Source organism: Talpa occidentalis, unplaced genomic scaffold, assembly GCF_014898055.3.
Source record: "Talpa occidentalis isolate TD23 unplaced genomic scaffold, MPIMG_talOcc4v2.1 talOcc4.16, whole genome shotgun sequence".
Lineage (NCBI taxonomy): Eukaryota > Metazoa > Chordata > Mammalia > Eulipotyphla > Talpidae > Talpa > Talpa occidentalis.
Window position 1 is genome coordinate 25,713,376 of NW_023601653.1, and position 20,345 is coordinate 25,733,720.

Genomic DNA, 20,345 nt, shown 5'->3' on the forward strand with positions numbered 1-20,345 from the left:
AAACTGACAGATGACTCCTGGAAGAACCAGAGGGGAACAGAGAAGCCCACCCAAGATGCCGGCCAGTCCCAACAACACAGTGTCCCAACGCATACGGCAAATTAGAAAACAGACAGTAGGGAGGAGAAGAACCACACGCAACCTAGCAACTCTCCAGAGAAAAAGCACACCACAAAAAGAAAGCCAGCCCCCAGATTGCAAAGACAATAACTTGGAAGAATTTCTGAGCCTTCCAGAAAGAGAATTTAAAATTGCCGTGATTAAAAAACTGACAGAAGTCATAAAGGAAAACAATGATAAGGGAAAAATAATCAACGATCAGAAGAATGCAATTGAGTCCCTAGAGAGGGAAAACAATGGTCAGAAGAAAGAAATTGAGTCCCTAAAGAGGGAAGTAAAAGAAATGCAGGAGATCAAAGAATTAATGGAAGAACTAAAGAATTTTGGGAAAAGCAATGAAAGCAGAATAGATGAAATGGAAGAACGAATAAGTAATCTTGAAGACACAGAAATAAAAAGAACCAAAACAGAAAAGGAAAGAGAAGTACGAAGGAAAAAGAACGAAGAAAGACTTCGGGAAATATCTGACTCCATGAGGAAAGGAAATATAAGAGTTATAGGAATACCAGAAGGAGAGGAGAGAGATGTAGGAACAGAGAAAATATTCAAAGAGATAATTGAAGAGAACTTCCCAAATGTGAAGAAGGAGCTGAAAATTGATATACAAGAAGCAAGAAGAACACCAAACTTCCACGACGAAAGGAAAAATACAGCAAGACACATAATAGTAAAGCTCCCAAGAATCCAGGACAAGGAAAAAATAATGAAGCTGGCAAGAGGGAAGAAACAGATAACATTCAAAGGAAAACCAATCAGGCTGACATCAGACTTCTCCGAAGAAACACTACGGGCAAGGAGAGAGTGGAGGGACATAGTCAACAGACTCCAAGAAAACAGATGCCAACCAAGAATACTCTATCCCGCAAAGCTCTCCTTCCTCTTTGAAGAAAGAATATGGACCTTCCCAGACAAACAGAAACTCCGGAATTTCATTGCAACTAAACCCCCACTCCAAAAAATACTACAAGGAGTCCTAAAGCCAGAACCTCAGAGGGACGAATAACAATGAAAGAAGGCCAAAAAAAAAAAAAAAAAGTTATTAAAAGAATAAATAAATAAAATCAAAGGAAAGACAAACACAATGGCAAATACAGATGTTAACATATCAATATTAACTCTAAATGTAAATGGACTAAACTCTTCAATAAAAAGACACAGAGTGGCAGCCTGGATTAAGAAACAAAACCCAACCTTTTGCTGTCTCCAGGAAACACATTTAGCTACAAAAGATAAAAATAGGCTCAAAGTTAAAGGATGGAAAACAATCCTACAAGCAAATGGACCAAAAAAGAAAGCAGGAACAGCTATACTTATATCAGATAAAACAGATTTCAAACTCAAAAAGATAAAAAGAGACCCCAATGGTCACTACATTATGATCAAGGGGACAATACTTCAAGAAGAAATAACACTCATTAACATATACTCACCAAACGAAGGAGCACCAAAATATATCAGACAACTGTTGTCCTCTCTGAAAACAGACATCAGAGAAAACACATACGTAGTGGGAGACTTCAACACACCACTATCAACAATGGATAGATCAACAAGACAAAAAATAAGTAAAGAAACCAAAGCTCTAAATAAGGACCTAGAGCAATTAGGCTTAACAGACATCTATAGAACACTAAACCCCAAAAAAACGGAGTACACATTTTTCTCAAGCGCACACGGATCATTCTCCAGGATCGATCACATACTGGGGCACAAGACAAACATCAACAGATACACCAAGATTGAAATCATATCAACCATCTTTTCTGACCATGAAGGCATCAAACTAGAAATAAACCATAAAAAGAAGGCAAGGAACTTTCCTACCTCATGGAGATTAAAAACCACACTACTGGAAGACCATTGGACTAATGAGGAGATCAAAGAAGAAATTAAAAAATTTTTTGAATTGAACGACAAGGAGGACACTAATATCCTAAATGTATGGGATGCAGCAAAAGCAGTAATAAGAGGAAAATATATAGCAATAGAAGCTCACATCAAGAAACAAGAAAGAACGCAAAGAAACAACCTCATCTCGAAGCTCAAAGATCTAGAAAAAGAACAACAAAAAAACCCCAAAACCAGTAGAAGAAAAGAAATAATAAAAACCAAAGCAGAAATAAATGAAATTGAAACTAAAAAAACAATCCAAAAGATCAATGAAACCAAGAGCTGGTTTTTTGAAAAAATCAATAAAATAGACAAACCCCTAGCCAGGCTCACAAAGGAAAAAAGGGAGAAAGCACAAATAAACAGGATCATCAATGAAAGAGGAGAAATCACAACGGACACAGCAGAAATCAAAAGAATAATCAGTAACTACTATGAACAGTTATATGGAAACAAGTTTAACAATCTAGAGGAGATGGACAAATTCCTACAACTCTACAATCACCCAAAGCTAGATAAAGAAGAAATAGAACACCTAAACAGACCAATTACAATTAGCGAAATTGAAATGGTAATAAAAAACCTCCCCAAAAACAAAAGCCCAGGACCTGATGGATTTACAAATGAATTCTACCAAACATTCAGAGACGAATTAGTGCCTATCCTTCACAAACTCTTCCAAAAAATTGAGAAGGAAGGGACAATACCAAACACGTTTTATGAAGCGAACATTACACTAATACCAAAACCGAACAAGGACAACACAAAAAAGGAAAACTACAGGCCAATCTCCCTAATGAACACTGATGCAAAAATCCTCAATAAAATTTTAGCTATCAGAATCCAACAATGTATCCATAAGATAATTCACCACGACCAAGTTGGATTCATTCCAGGGGCACAAGGATGGTTTAACATCCGAAAATCAATCAACGTTATCCAACACATCAACAAAAAGAAATATAAAAACCATATGATAATATCAATAGATGCTGAGAAAGCTTTCGACAAAGTGCAACACCCATTCATGATAAAAGCCCTTGAAATTCTGGGATACAAGGAACATACCTCAACATCATAAAGGCCATCTATGACAAGCCAACAGCCAGTATCATTCTCAATGGTGAAAAGCTGAAAGCAATTCCATTAAGATCTGGAACAAGACAAGGATGTCCACTCTCACCATTGCTTTTCAATATAATACTGGAAGTCCTAGCCAGGGCAATAAGACAAGAGAAAGACATCCAAGGAATCCAAATAGGAAAAGAAGAAGTCAAACTATCACTATTTGCAGACGATATGATATTATACATAGAGAACCCCAAAAACTCCACAGAAAAGCTAATTCAACTCATCAATCAGTTCAGTAAAGTGGCAGGATACAAAATCAACACGCAAAAGTCAGTAGCCTTCCTATACACAAACAATAAATCTGAAGAAGAAGAAATCAAAAAGACCATCCCTTTTGTTATTGAAACAAAAAAATCAAATATTTGGGAATAAATCTAACAAAAGAGGTAAAGGACCTATACAAAGAAACTATAAAACACTGTTAAAAGAAATAGAAGAAGACACAAAGAAATGGAGAGACATCCCCGCTCATGGATTGGAAGAATAAACATTATTAAAATGGCCATCCTACCAAAAGCAATATACAGATTCAATGCTATTCCAATCAAAATTTCAATGTCATTCTTCAAAGAAATAGAACAATTATTGATGAAATTCATATGGAATCACCAAAAACCCGAATAGCCAAAGCTCTCCTGAAAAAAAAAGAAGGGAATGGAGGCATCAGACTCCCAGACTTCAAACTATATTACAAAGCCATAATCATCAAAACTGCATGGTATTGGAACAAGAACAGACATACAGACCAATGGAATCGAATAGAAAATCCAGAAATAAACCCACAGATTTATGGTCAACTAATCTTTGACAAAGGAGCAAAGAATATGCATTGGAGCAAAGAAAGTTTGTTCAATAAATGGTGCTGGGAAAACTGGGTCGCTACATGCAAAAGAATGAAGCTTGACCACCACCTCACACCATACACAAAAATCAACTCAAAATGGATTAAAGAACTAGACATAAGACCTGAAACCATAAAATATATAGAAGGAAATATAGGCGAAACACTACGTGATTTGCACATCAAAGACATCTTTACAGACACATCACCCAAAGCAGTGATAGTGAAGGCAAAGATAAACAGCTGGGACTACATCAAATTAAAGAGCTTTTGCACGGCAAAAGAGACAATAACAAAAACAAAGAGAAACCCCACCAACTGGGAGAACATTTTTGCACCCAACACTAATGATAAAGGACTGATCACAAAAATCTGCAAAGAGCTGATGAGACTCAACAACAACAAAGAAAATAATCCAGTCAAAAAATGGGCAGAAGAGCTTAAAAGAAACTTCTCTGAAGAGGAAATGCAAATGGCCAACAGGCATATGAAAAAATGTTCAACATCACTTGTCATCAGGGAAATGCAAATCAAAACTACCATGAGATACCATCTTACACCAGTGAGAATGGCACATATTAAAAAAACTAGCAACAACAAATGTTGGCGAGGGTGTGGAGAAAAAGGAACTCTTCTGCACTGTTGGTGGGAGTGCAAACTGGTCCAACCACTGTGGAAAGCTGTATGGAGATTTCTGGACCTACTAAACATAGAGCTTCCATATGATCCAGCAATTCCACTCCTAGGTATTTACCCAAAGGACACAGAAACATCAATTCCAAAGAACACCTGCACCCCTATGTTTATAGCAGCACTGTTTACAATAGCTAAGCTTTGGAAACAACCCAAATGCCCAAAAGTAGATGACTGGATCAAGAAGATGTGGTACATATATACCATGGAATATTACTCAGCATTCAAAAAAGATAAACACATGCAATTTGCAGCAACATGGATGGCGCTGGAAGGGATCATGCTCAGCGAAATAAGCCAAAAAGAAAAAGAAAAATACCGGATGGTCTCACTCATAGCAGGAATCTAGAAAACTTAAATAAGGGACCAGGAAAATGAATAACTATAAGAAAGTGAAAATCAAAATCAACAAAAAACTATGAACCAGAGACACTTTTAGGGGGGCGGGGTGGGAGGGGAGGGATTGGGGTCAGAATGGGGGGGCTGCAATTGTATGGGGAATATAACAATAAAATTTATTAAAAAAACAAAAAAAAACAAGGGGGGTGGGAAATGTATGGGGACTGTAACCAAGATGAAAATACACATTGTGCAAAAATGAAAAATGATGTAAAAATATATAAAATAAAATTAAAATGCTCAAAAAAAAAAAAAAAAAAAAAAAAAAAAAAAAAAAAAGATAAACACATGCAATTTGCAGCAACATGGATGGCACTGGAAGGGATCATGCTCAGTGAAATAAGCCAAAAAGAAAAAGAAAAATACCGGATGGTCTCACTCATAGCAGGAATCTAGAAAACTTAAATAAGGGACCAGGAAAATGAATAACTATAAGAAAGTGAAAATCAAAATCAACAAAAAAATATGAACCAGAGACACTTTTTGGGGGTGGGGGCGGGAGGGAGGGATTGGGGTCAGAATGGGGGGGTTGCAATTGTATGGGGAATATAAAAATAAAATTTATTATTAAAAAAAATAAATAAAATAAAAAAAAAAAAAAAAAAAAAAATGTAACAATAAGAGATTTTAAAATCCTGTATTGTTGCTTCCAAATAAGAGAATTAAGAGCAAAAGTAATTTCAAAGGTATCATAGGGATTGAAGGAAAATGCAGAATACATGGCTTTGTACAATTATTAATATACTCGCTTGTTCATTACTCAGTACATAAGTCCAGAACTGACTGCTACATTAAAATTAATTTTCTAGACTCACATGAATATAGAAAGTACTATTCAATGTAGACCTCTAAGTGAACATGACTTGAAATCATCCTTGGAAAATACTCAGATTATGCAAAAGCAGAGTAAAGTAGAGAAATGAGATATTCAATACTAGTATTGCAAACCACCAAAACTTATTCATAAAGTTCAAAAGTAAAAATAGAGAATATCTCAAAATATTTCAGACCTTCTGGTCTTTGCTGGTGGTCTCAGGATTTATAAAGTTTGAGAAATTTACTTTCTACCCAAGAAAAGAGAAGAAACAATTTTTAACCACATTTCTCTATTATGCAAATTTCAATTTGCAATATGCAGAACACCAAACATTGTAAGGCCATGCTTCCCCTGCTATCCAGGCAAATACCGTATTTATCAAAAAAGTATATTGACACCTCACACATCTGTTATTTTCCAAATTCGACTCTCAGTTGTTTCATTGCATGTCTAACCCAGTTCCTTCTTTCTACACTGACAATTCCTAGAATGTTTTCCTAATTAAAATGTAGACACACACTAATTCCAAAGACATACTAGTACTCATAATTTAACATAATATCCCATGGTGTTTTGCTGAAAGTTATTAAATTATGCTGTTCAAGATGATTGAATGTCCATAGCAGTAGTAGTAATGGGAACACAGTAATACCTCTAATACAGCCCTGCCCTCAAAATGTTGTTTTGTTTTGTTTTTTTAAATTTATTTCTCTCTACTATTTAATGAAATGGGAGTGTGGTTTCTTATTTGGAAGAATTATTGTCATTTTTTTTTAAATCAAAACTTTTAAGGGCCTCCCTGGTGTTGCAAGGGGTTAAGACGGTCTTCAGCCACTGCAACATGAGTTTGATCCCCAGCTAAGGAGCAACTCACATGGCACAGCAGACCTCTCCTGACTTGCCCACTGCTCCCCTCAGCAGTGTATTTCAGTCAATCTGCCTGCTCTGTTTCCCAATCTGTCTTTGGTGAATCCTCTCACCCTCCACACCTCTGGCCTGTACCCCAGTTTTTATATGCATAAATAAATAAATCTTTAATAAAAAAAAGTTCAAAATGTTTGATCCTTAGTTTTTAGTAAACACATGTGTTCATTCCTACTAGATCCTCCTGAATGGGAATGCTGCTATTTTTATCAGAAATACATTTAATACTAATATGCAAAGCTAAAAAGATGAGAATTCTAATTTAACATCCAGCACATGAAAACAGGACTCACTATTTTTCTGTCAGTCATCATCCCAAAGAGTTATATATAAAGAGTACTCTACAGGTAACCATTTTCAATTTAGATGACTTACACCATTTCAGATTTTTCCATAATTCCTTGAGATTTTTCTAGAATTTTCTTTGAACTCCACAATCACCAAAAATAGATACATACACATAATAAGGATAAAACTACAAAGTATCATGTTGTGTTTGTTTTCTTGAAAATCTGCTATATTTGTGACATCACCTCTTACTTTCTATTATAGAAGGAAATAAACCTTATCTTAGTGGATTTTATAAGGATCAAATACCTGTAATGTAATTTCATATTGGATAGTGCTGTAAAATACACTTTTTACCTTACTTTAGCTGCTTGGATCTCTTATAGAAGGGGAAATTAATTTTTCAAAACCATCACCTATGATCTTAAATAAACAACTCTAGTCTCAAAATATAACTTCTAAGGTACCTAACTATTCCTTAATAGATGCTAGATTTGAAGATGTTTCTTAGGGTTTCCCTTCTGATAGTATGATGAAACTCAATGTCCCAGAGCCATCCCACAATTCTTATTACACATATAAAAATGCTAGATAAACACAAAAGTATTTGTTAATGAACATATTAATTGATGGAAAAGAGGAAGTTCCCATGTCTGCATGTAAGAAAGCATCCAGAAGGGTAAAAAAGCTAAGAGAGCATTCACCCTGCAGATAGCAACAAAAAACATGATGAAATTGAGCATGGGTTTTAACAGTCTTCAAATGGGCGATCAGATGACAGAAGCCACATAAACTCTATGCTCTGAAAAGAAGCAGTCAGGGTAGATTAAGCAAAAACAAACAAAAAACTCAGAGGAGAAGGCAGGGGTATTGTCTGTTAAAAATATTTAGATAAATAGAAAAAAGAAAAGTTCCCTGGGAATTTCTGTCCATAAATCCACCTTCATAAAGTTGGGGCAATTCTACATCTGCTGTCCAAAAGGTCTCAGAACAAAAATATGTTTCAAACTACAGTTGCAGCAAATAATCCAGAAAGACACTATTAGAATAATATGTATAGCCTTGTGCAAATAAATTTGAAAGTAGTTACACTGAAAAAAATTTCAGAAAAAAAATTTACCAAAATTGATGCAAAAGTACAACTGAATGTTTCCAAGATCATAAAGATTAAATCAGCAGAAAAAAAGTATACACATTCATAAACAAAACATCAAGTTTAGTCAGTTTTATAAGTAAAATCTATTAAATATAGAGGATGATTCTAATTTAATATTGAATCTTTCAAAAAACAACAACAAAAAAAAAAAAAGGTAAAACACCAACCTGATTCTGTAAGGTTCACTGATTCTAAAATCAGAATATAATGGGTACTTCCAGTTTCACTAAGGATAATGAGTGAAAAACACATTTAGAAGAATATAAGAATGATAATTCATTGTTAACTAATTCCTGGGTTTATTCCAGAGATGCAAAGTAGGCTCAACATTAGAAGATCTCTTAATATAAATCATCAAATTAACAGACTGAGTGGGGGAAAATCCTTATATTTATCACTATCAATTTATAAAATGAAATTTTAAAGTAGATAAAGAGGAAAACTGATAAAACTACAGAAAAACCTTAAAATGCACATAATTAAGGGTGAAATATTAAAAATTCTTTTCAAAGCAAGAATGGGCCAAAAAACCCTGCTGTCATCAGTTCTGTTTATCATTGAAATGGAGGTTCTCAAATATAATAAGAAAATGAGAGACACAAAACTGACATTAGAGGTATGAGGGGAGGTGTAAGATACTAGTAATATTTTTTTCTTAAGCTGCAAAATAGGTATTTGTTTTAGTAGTACTCCTTAAATTTTATATATATATATATATATGCATTACATATAATCTTTTTTTTTTAAAGATTTATTTATTTATTTATTTATACAAGCACTGGGTATAGTCAGAAGCGCAGGAGGGTGAGAGAATTCACCAGAGCCAGAGCAGAGAGCAGAGCAGGCAGAAGGACCAAAGTACACTGCTGAGGGGAGCAGCGGGCGGCAGGAGAGGTCTGCGTGCCATGTGGGACCCTCCTCCGGTGGCCAGGGAGCAGCAGGGGATTGAACCGGCGCTGCAGAGGCTGCGGGCAGCTTCGCAACCCAGCGCTCAACCGCTGCGCCATCAGGGAAGCCCTATAATCTATTTCTTAATGAAAGATAGCTATAATAAAATGCTATATTTTAACAAACGCAAAATCTATTATAGAAATCAGAACATATTTAATTTAATAAATATTTACAGTTCCTTTGAAATTAAGCAGTTGTAAATATATTCAATCTATGTCAACACCAGTTTTAGGTTTGAGCATTTTCAAAAGCCTCTAAAGATTCCAAAAGTTTCTTTATGGATATCACAAAGAAGTAGCAGTAGGTCAACTGGCTCACTGATAGATAATACACTAAAGGACCATTTACGCTGAACTGGCTTTAGTCTAGTATTTTATTCCTCACACAACTGGACTCACAGACATTAGACCTGGGACAAAAGAAAAGGCTTAAGTGTCACTCCATTCTTAGAGGTAGGAAAACCATGTGCATTTGAACTCTGCAACCAATTTATCCCAACTAAAAAAACAAATAAAAAAAAAACCCCAAAAAACAGATTTGATTTCTTCAAGACTCAAATATTTAAAAGAGAACAATGCAACAATTAGTAACATTTACTTTTTAAATATGTTGGTCTATAGCTAATGGGGAAATCTCATGTCATTCTGGTCGGCCCCATTGTTTTATGTGTTTTCTACTAAAAGAGAAAAGATATACCACATTCATTTACCCTACCCTTCATTCCATTTTTCTCACAATCAGCCTTTATTAGTGCTTTTAGCTAGCTATCTCCTACCAAATCTCTCCTAAAACATGGAAATCTATATTTGATAGCTCTTTAATTCAGGCCAGTCAATCTTAACAAAACATTTTATTGGTTTACCTTCCTGATATAACTGCTAAATTTTATTTATTATAAAAACATGAACCCCTTTTGAAAATTTTTCATCTTACTTTAGAAGTAACAAAACAAATTACCTAGGAAATAAAATTCATATACAATTTGAAAGCTAGCTGGTTAATTGCAATTTACCATAGTTAAAGAAGACATTCAATTAGAGGTAAACAAAACCAAAACCATAAAACCCACAATGAATTAGTCAAGTTTCACATGCATTGGAGATTTGGATTTCACTTAAATTATGAGTTGTTTCCTATGCAAAATGATATTCCTTCAAAAATCTTGCTTCTTGAAATCAGAAACTATGAGAAGTTGGTATAAAAGTACCACTTTTACAGAAATCCAGGAAGGAAGATTATCAAATGTTGCATAGCTGAAAGTTATTTTGTCTGGTTCTCCAATATCTAAATGGGAAATATTTGTCATTTACATTAGGAGGAATGTTTGGATCATTACTTTTAGAATTTCAAATGCAGTGAAGTCCTCACTTAACATTATCTATAGGTTCTTGCAAACTGTGATTTTAAGTGAAACAACTAAAAAGCAGATCCTTGAAAAATGTTTAGTTCAGTGTTGGTTGGAATTTCTTTTTCTTATTATTTTATAATGAAATGAACTTGAATGAAAAATGCTATTCAGGAATCTGTTGAATGTGCATCACTGTGTATACAAGTGGTCTATTATCACTATACAGATTCACATTACCAACAGCTATTAAAAGTAAACTTTAGCTCATTAACAAACTTTCCTTTCATTAACCCTGCTTAATTGTTCCTATTTAAAATTACTTTTAATGAATTATTTTCAAACAGTTAAAAATCAGTCCTATATTCTTTAAAGCAAGCTATTCGAGTTAATAAAGTGCTCTAAAGAATTCATTTGATTTTGAATCTATTACTTTAAAAATATTGAATGTCTCTCAGTATACCAGATACACTACCCATAAGCTGTCATTTGTTTTTAGGTTTATGCATAGCTATAAAAATTTTTATCTATAAAATTCTTAATCTGTGCTTGTCACCTTAATTAGGAAGCTGGCAAGCAATTGGAAAACAGGTGATGAGTTTGAGATAATGGGGAATCACCTACATGGAGAAGTTCACATAGATATGAGGTCATTGGGAAAATAACAGAAATTCCAAAACCCACTTATGGCCCTCCATGATAAATACTATTCAGAGATCTATATCCTACACAGAAAGGAAAATAAAGGCGGGCTTTGGACAAAACCTTGAAGAATGAATGAACCTTTGGAGGAGGCAAAACTGCAAAAGAGCTATGGAAAATGAGAGGAAGAAAATCAAAATTTTATAAAGCCTTAAAATTCATAGCAGCAGATCAATGGTGTCAGAACCCGAGACCTGTGGAGATTTAGGTGAGGCCAGAGACAAGAAGAGGCGTGATCATACAGTAACCCCTTTGTAATAAATTAAGAAACTTTTTTTCCAAATAAATAAATCAGTATGGCTTATAAAATGTTTTAATGAAGAAAAATACCTTTTCAAAGATTATGTGGCTTATTCATTAAAGCAGTCATTAGAGAAAATTTCCTCTTTCCTAAGCATAAAAATGCGGTCATTGTCAAATCAGCAAACTACAGTAATCAACTATGTCTAGTATTTTCCTGACATTATCAACCACATAATGAGACAGGACTTGTGGTTTACATAGTCCAAATCAGCTATCATTTCTCCACTATCCAGATTTAAACCATAAATTAGCGACACAGTTACTATGACAAGCTTTACCCATCATCATTTGCATCCAATCAGTTAATGACTGGCAGCTGTCTACGGGACACATTATTGAAGGCAGCAGCTTTAATGTATAATGTTCCATGAGGCTTAAAATCATATTTTATTAAAGCACAGGGTAAAGTGAAGTACTCCAAAATATGCAAAGATTTTCAAAGGAGGGAAAAAAACCTAATTCAATGAAGTGACTCAGATAACCTTATGAAAGACTGACTTTAAAGGGTTTTTTAAATTTTTTGCTAGTCTCATAACATATTAGAATAAAATTTGCCTTAAGGGTGATTACTGACAGTCTCATAATTGCTACAGAAATAACTGTAGCTAGAATTATTATTAGCATATTATAAATAGAAAATAAGGCACTGGAGTTCTTAGAGGATTATAGTGGTAAGAAATACAAACACAGATTCTGAGTTTTTAGGGAAGCCTACAACAACAGGAAGGACAAGAACAAAGACTTGGTCTTTGACACTGATTCCTACAGCAAACAATAAACCTATTACCTGGAGGCTCATTCCTGGTCAGGGAACCAAAAACTGATAGTGGGCCAAACCAAGGGATACCCAGGGACCTCAAAGTGTTAAGGGGAAAAACTGATGTTGCCCATTTGAAGTCTCCATCTTGTCTGCATGTGTCAAAGCTGGGTAATGGAATACTAGTATATTCAATTGGCAAGAAGAGAGAGAGAGAGAGAGAGAGAGAGAGAGAGAGAGAGAGAAGAGAGAGAGAAGAGAGGAGGGGGAGAGAGAGAGAGAGAGAAACAATGAATTTCATATAATAGACTTCAAATCAAACTCCAAAATGCCCAGATATTCATAGGCAAATACCCAGCTGGGCTGGTAAAGTCCAACAACAAAGTCACCAGGAGAACAAATCCAAAGAACAAATTGTCAGAAAGGCCAGGAAAGGCCCCAAAAAGCTAGAAGAGAAGTAGAGACCAAAATTTAAGATGTACCATTCAGCGTGGATAATCCACCATGAGGTAAAGATGGTGGCTGTCATTGTCTCCAAAGAGCCTGCCTGCCAAAAGGCTAAAGCCTTCAGGAACTAAAATGAGAAGCAGTCTCCCAAGGAGTTATTTGTTCCTCTCCATCTCACACCAATATATCAGCCTCACTCCTTCCTCCATCCCAATAGCCCCACCCACCCTGTTCAGGCATGGCATGCTGGGAGTTGTAGTCCAAGGCATGAGCCACTTCCATGGCAGCAGTATGGAAGTGGGGGACAGGGGAAATGGTGACCATACCCGCAGACACAGCAAAGGTCCTCCACCTGCAGCAATGTACCCTGTAACTAAGCCACAGCATAATACAACACATACATGCTAACAGGCAAGAAAACAGAATCAGGGAAATCAGGTAAGAGGCCTTTAGCAATAACCCAATGACATGATGTTGACATGGGTCATGGTAATAGCAGTAGAGGTGGTAAACAGAAGTCAAATTCTAGATATACTTATGAAGACAGAGCAAGGAGGATTTACTGATGAAATTAATGTAGGGTGTGAAAAATAGAGGCAATATGCATGACATCATAGTGTGGCCATGTCTGTTGGGGAAAATGGTGTAGCCATCAAATGAGATGGTAAAAGGCATCAAGTAAAACTGCTGGCCATGGTATAGGTGGTGGGGTAGGGGCTCAATTCAATTTTTGATGTGTTAAATGTCAATTGTGTATTCATTTAATAATATATGAAGTGCCTAAATACTACAGCACTTATTAGGAAGGACACAAGGAAATTTATTGGAAAACAGGATATATTTAATAATTGCTGTACTGACTGAATGGATGAATGAAAAAAAGGATCACACATTTTAATCCTGTCACCAGAATAACTTACCCATAATTATAGTAATGTTAGCTAGTGCTGGAAAATATCTAGGAGTTAACAATATGTTTTTGCTTACTCTGGGACAGAGACTGCTATTTATGCTCTAGCATCTGGCCTCCACTTCTAGAAGAGTTATGAAATTTGGCTGGGTATTTAGTTTAGATGTTAGCATAATGTTAGAAAAATGTTAGACTAAAGATAATATTTCCCAGCCTTCCTCACAGCGAGGTGTGGCCATCAGTGTGTGAGCACACATGGCATGTGCAATTTCTGTGATATGCTCTCAAAGAAATGGGTACACCCACCACTTGCCCTTTCTTCCTGTTAGCTGAAGTGCTGATGTGATAATGAGCTTTTCTGGATCACATGAACAGGCATAAGAGAAAGAACCTGGACCCTTAAAACCCATGGCGCCATCTTATCTGCTATGGGCTGCACAAACTGAGTTTGCTATAGGAAAGAACAAAGCTCCTATCTTATTTAAGCTGAAGTTATCTTGGCTCTTTGTTACAGTTGCTTAACCTGAAACTTAACCAATAACTGAACCACTCTGTGATATAAATAAAATCCCGGGTTTTCTTTTCTTTGAATTCCTTACCAAGTATGTTTTTAACAGCAGGAACATAAACTGGCAACACAGTCTTACTTTATGTACTTAAATTTACAAGGGAGAAAAACTAACTTTAAAGCATGTGTGAGAACTGCTGCAACAATTTTTACAGCAAGATTTGGGTTCAGTATTCAATAAACTGCAACATTCACTACTAGAAATGCCAAATAGTAAAGATAGTTCCTTGTGAACTATGGAATCATTTACTATGTACTAGCTCACTTTTAATGTTTTCACTCCCCATTAAAATCCCTGCAATCTATAAACATTTCAAGTACAAACAATTAGTTCCTTATCTTAAAGGAACATGTAATTGCTCACTGAATTCAACTTAATTGACAATCAGAAACGGATATCAGATGGCTTCTGGGGAGTCTTGAACTTTTAGATGTATTTCTTGATACATATCAGTAGGCCACTGCATACTGGAATAGTTTCACACTTTTAGCCGGATACATAATTGTGTTAAAAAAATCCAGTTCAAATACTAGGTAAGCAATTGTAATTCAAATGTAAATAACTAAAATATGGCTTATGAATAGCAAGAACATATGGCACTATTTGCTATCATATATTTCCACACTAAAAATGTATGCTTATTTTCATTCAGGTCTCTCTGGCTCTCATCTCCATTGAACTGTCTAAACCAGATTTTGCCAATTAATTCACGCTTTAAAGGAGACTACTTTCTATTCTAGCTATATATTCTGAGATTTGCAAAAATAATTTTCTAAATCAAAAACAATAATGAAAAGGATGATAGATCCTATTGTATAGAGAAAAACCTATTTCCCTACATAACTCAAGATCTCTTAAGAAGGTGGTAACTATTCAGCAATACTCAGAATAGTTGGTTTCTGCAAAGCTAAGGGTGACTCACACTTGCATGCGTACACACTGACACCTAGAGACACAAATTCAAGATTCAGAGGTAGCCTTACCTCCTAATCTTTGAAAGATGTCAATGTTAGTTTCCTGGTATTTTCTCAGGCAGCGCTTGAAAAACAGAAGAGCTGACAGATACTTAAGCAGGGTGACCTGACTTACTATATGAAGATAACAAAGATGTTGCCATCAGTATTTAAAAATATGAAAGCAAGTTTTTTTCATTCTTACGATAGTTGATATTTTTCCAAAATAGGAATTCTATTTCCCATAGACAAATGCATTCACAAACATAATACATTTCTATTCCAAATATGGAGTACTGGATGTCGCTAAATTGGTTGTACAACCAATCTCTTATGTTGCTTTGGAAAAAAAAGACAAGGATATTGCAAAAAATATTCTTCCTAAATATCATGTTTTAAGGCAAGAAGCAAAAGTATAAAAAAGCAAAGAGTAAACAGTTCAGGCAAAAACATAAAATATTACCTTTAGCTGGGTTTACTTTGATCCCTGACCTATACAGCATTTCTTCATTCTGCCAGTCTCCATTCCTTATTGCAGTCTTGATTCCATAGAAAACAATTAATGTAGCTGTAGCATAAAAAATCAAGCTCTTGAGAAAACGCTTTTGGACTTTGACATAAAGGGCCCTGGCACCCACAGTAATGAGGAGGCAGAAGCCCATACTTGGAATATATAATACTCGCTCTGCAATTACAAAGCCGACATAGAAAAACAGGTTCGTGGCAGGAACAAAGGGGATTATTAACAAAGATAAAGACAGAACAACAATGTTCTCGGTAGAAGGAAGTTGTGTTCTCTGTGCTACATTACTTTTAATTCCATTTTCTATTTTGGAACCAAAATTGGGCTTAATTTCTGAGTTCCGGTACTCCACATCTGAATGGCAGCTATGTCCATTTGTATTCTGCTTGCCATTTGTTACAAATTTCCCATTGCATTCTCTTTGCACACTGGGGCTCTTCAAACCGTAGTAGGCAAGGAGGAGAAGTCCGATATAGAAGGCCACAGTATGTAGGTTTCTCCAATCACAAATTGTTTTGAGCAGAGGCACTGCATCCATTGACCAATCAAAACTGAGGGTATCCGGACATAGCAACAGCCAGAGGTTCTTGGTTGGCAAGTAGAAGAAAGTGAGCGTGCGTGCCAGGAGGCTGTCCGAATCAGCAGCTGGGTTGTCAGAATTGGAAAAGCTTGGTGGTTTGTTTCCCATCCAGTATAAACGAGCACCCAAAAGGGAGGTCCCCCAGAAAATTAACAAACTAATGCTGAGGAAAAGAGAAAAGTTCTTCCTCTGAAAATGAAAGAGAGAGGACAAAATTAAGATCATCATTATGATAGCATGGGAACATTTCACTTAACATTTAGATAAGAAACATTTTGAAATGGGCAGTTTAAAAAAAAAATGGCACTATGTCTCAAACAGTTCATCGTCATCTTCTAAGTATGCTCAAGGGAATTTTAATATAAAAAAGTCTGTGAGGTCCTACTTTGTATGTAACTTTCCATGAATATCTTTTCTTTGGTTCTTCTCTGAAATATTAACAAGCAAATCTGCAATTACCTGACTTCTACAAATTCTTGAATAGAATTGGTATCAGATCAAAATGAGACCATGAATGAGAAGTACTTAACCACTGCTTTTAATAACTGTTGTCTTTCACTTTATAGTTTTGATTCTAAGGGAAAATAAAGACCAAGTATGCTAAATATAAGGAATATGACAGCATTCAGCTCAGCTCTAAAGTAAGAATAGCACTCAGCTATATCTCTGCCATTTTCCATTTCGTTGTCTTGAATTTCCTTGCAGAATTTATTAATTGGCCTTCACCTGCTGACCCATATGGTCACTGACATCAGTGACATCAAACATTTAGTAACACTCCCCATGAATCCCAAATTTTTCATGTTGATGGCAATTTTTAAAAGTAAAATGACTTTAATAATGGACTTACTTACTTTAAGAGAAAGAATGAAGGCCAAAGAGCATCCATATTAATGAGTTTCCTGGCAAACTCTTTTATCCAAATAAGAATTTAGTGACCTCAAACAAACTAAGCCCTGAAGATGCAGTGTACAACATCCTAGCCCATCTTTGATGAGCCACTGGTAATAGGAACTCCTATTGCCCACATTCAGACATTGTATATATACCTCATTCATTTATTTTTAATAAAAACATATTTAGCAGTTATTTTCTACTAAGTTATCAAAGTAATACACAGAGATTGAAAGTGGGATCAAAATTATTGTAGTTTGTAGTAGGGTGGGGGAATATTTAAAGGCAATAAACTACATAATAAAAATGCAAGTAAAGAAAACACTTCACTGGTAAATATAAGAAGTCTAAATGCTGAGAAAGTAAGATAAAAAAAAACTGCAAGTATTAAATACTAGCATGGATTTATGCAACACTTTACATTTTTAAAAATATTTTCCAAAATACAGCTTCCATTTGAACCACTGACATAACTACTAAGATCAAGAAACACTAAGGTTCTAAAGTAAAATGCTCTCATACACTCATTCTAACTTAATGGCAATGTCTGAAAGGGCTAAATAAAGATACTATTAAAGGAAAACTGAACTAATAGGTCAAAGAGAAGTGATGTTAAAATGTTTAGAGTGGACAGTTTTGATTGGGTATCACTTTTTCAAGTATCAACCTATATTTGAAATCACAACTTTCAATTTCTTTAATGCAGTCTCTAGAATATTTTTAAAATATAAGTACCTATGAAGATAGGATTCTGATAAAACCAAATCTCTCTTCTAATCTCATTCACTGTTTCTGGAGTGGAGAGTCTCTAAAATACAATGAAAAAAAAAAAAAAGTACAGAAAGGTTTTATTCATGAATTTTTATTGAGCTACAGTGAGGAGCCCAATGATGATGCAGGTAAGTCACAGCATTTCTTTCATCTTAGGTTGGTGTGCCCAGTTGATTCAGCACATGTATTTCTGAGCTAAGGAATCAGAGCACCAATGAACTGCCAATATAGACTTGAAATTTACAATTAGTGAAATTCCACACATAGAAGACGAGACTCAAATATCTGGTAAACTAAACGATGATCTCAGTATGTCCTTTGGTAGGAACATTAAAAGTAATTGCAATTAAATAACAAAAACATAATCAGTTCATTCAACACATCTTTAAGATTGCTGTACGGGGCAGGCTGTCAGACAGGTATTTTTCTACCAGGTACTGTATGCATGGCTGTCAGAAGAGAAACAAGAGGTTGTACTCCTGCAGTTTTCTGTATTCTAACTAGAAAAACACTTCTGGAGGAAAAGAATCATACTACCTAACTTAAAGTACTGTTGGTATCAACTGTGAACTTTTGGTGTCCTGGTCTAAAATCTCCAAAGGTGACTTTAATGCAGCCACGTATAAGAATTATCACATATCTATACAAGTCTGCTTCTCAGCACTGACAATAAAAATAGTGGGGGACTCTGGTTTTCATTTCACAAAACATTTTTCTCTCTCAAATCTTCCTCATTCCAAATGAATACACCATAATGAAACATATATAATGCTTTTCCCAGTTTTGGACAAACTGAATTCTTAATGTAATAAATAAGTGTCCTGAAGTTCAAGTTACAACAAAATTAAAATCTTTGTAATAAATAGAATTTAGGGTTGAAATATTATATTTAAATTGTGTTGTAATATACCGGAGGCAGAGGATTTATTCCCAGAAAAAAATAATGTAATTAAAATTCATAAAACACAACCAATACAATAGGAAAGAAAACATTTGAAATATAGAGAGGAAGTTCAGCAAAAAGACAAATAATAATTTTTTGTATGTTTAACTAAAATGAAAATGAATGTGAAAAGAATCTAACTTCTTAAATCTAAATACAAGGGAGTTTAATGCAGCTTTGTCGTTAAAGCAAAAATAGCGAAAAACTTCACTAGAACAATGTGGAAATAAATAGTATATCCATATGAGTTGAATTTAAAAGGCAATTAAAGAGAATAAACCATATTTATAAATGATATGTGATACATAAGATATGCAGATATATATATACATATATAACATTAAAGACCATATTGCTATTATGGCAAATGACATAGTAAAATAACTAGAGAAAAAATTTGTTGCAAATTATGCATATTATAAAATCATATGGCTATTCAGGAAAAAACACCACATATTTTTCACAAAAGCATACAAATATATGTATAGTCTTTGTTTTCTGGTGTCTAGAAATAACTATCAAACATGAAAGGATAAAATCTCTAGGGAAAAGGCAGCAGGTGAACCAACCAAGAAGAGACAAAGATGTCTTCAAATTTATGAATAGTTTCCATTAACTCACAGCTCCTAAAAATTAGTTGGAAAAAACAAAAAGTTTTGACAATATGGTATGCTAAACTTACACATCCTGGGTTAGATTTTTCTGAAACAGTGTATAGTAATGTTAACAAATCTAAATTCTGATTATGGGTATATAAGTATCTGATGTATTAGTTCCTGCATATGTCTATATTTAATTTTACTGAAGCTATCATTTTATGATTATTGTCTCTCAACACCAAAAAAATGCTTTTTTATCTTCCTACTCAATCTACATACAATTATTTTGTGATCCTTTTATCTTAACTTTGGTAGTAAATTCCTTAACTCATAAGAAAATTGGATTAAAATACTGCATAAAATTTCAGTATTAGACAAAAGTTCTCATAGATCTGGGGATATAATAATTATCACATCTATGAATCCCCAAAAGTTAATACAGAGCCTGACATTTGTAGGCATTCACATAAATAATTCTTAAAATAACTCTGACCCTCAAACCAAAAGTCAGTTTCTACCTATCATTATCTCACACATTTGAAATCTGTTATAAATTCTCATTCCCAATGCCCCATGAAGGTTCATAAATTAAACAGTATTGCACAATTTCAAGACCATTTTAAAATAACTTGTCATCATAAACAGAAATTTGTCTTTGTCACCTTTGTATTACAACATTTTCTGCCTGCTTCCATCTTTTTTCTCATGAAAAGTACACAAAAAGTAATGACCTTTTTTTCCAAAAGTAACATTTTCCTCAGTACAACTTCATTCCAAATGTAGAATAAGAAATTATTATATCCCTACAAAAATTATCAGATACATTTCACATCAATTAT

The 20,345-nt window shown here is 34.6% G+C and overlaps 1 protein-coding gene across 4 annotated transcripts in view; it reads right to left on the minus strand.

Moving 5' to 3' along the window:
• Positions 1–20,345, minus strand: part of TMTC2 (transmembrane O-mannosyltransferase targeting cadherins 2) — a 382,782-nt gene that overhangs the window by 170,111 nt on the left and 192,326 nt on the right. For all 4 annotated transcript variants that reach the window (XM_054696178.1, XM_054696179.1, XM_054696180.1 and 1 more), the window contains exon 3: positions 15,660–16,488. In XM_054696178.1, the coding sequence (XP_054552153.1) occupies positions 15,660–16,488 (829 nt within the window). The remainder of the gene's footprint in view (positions 1–15,659; positions 16,489–20,345) is intronic.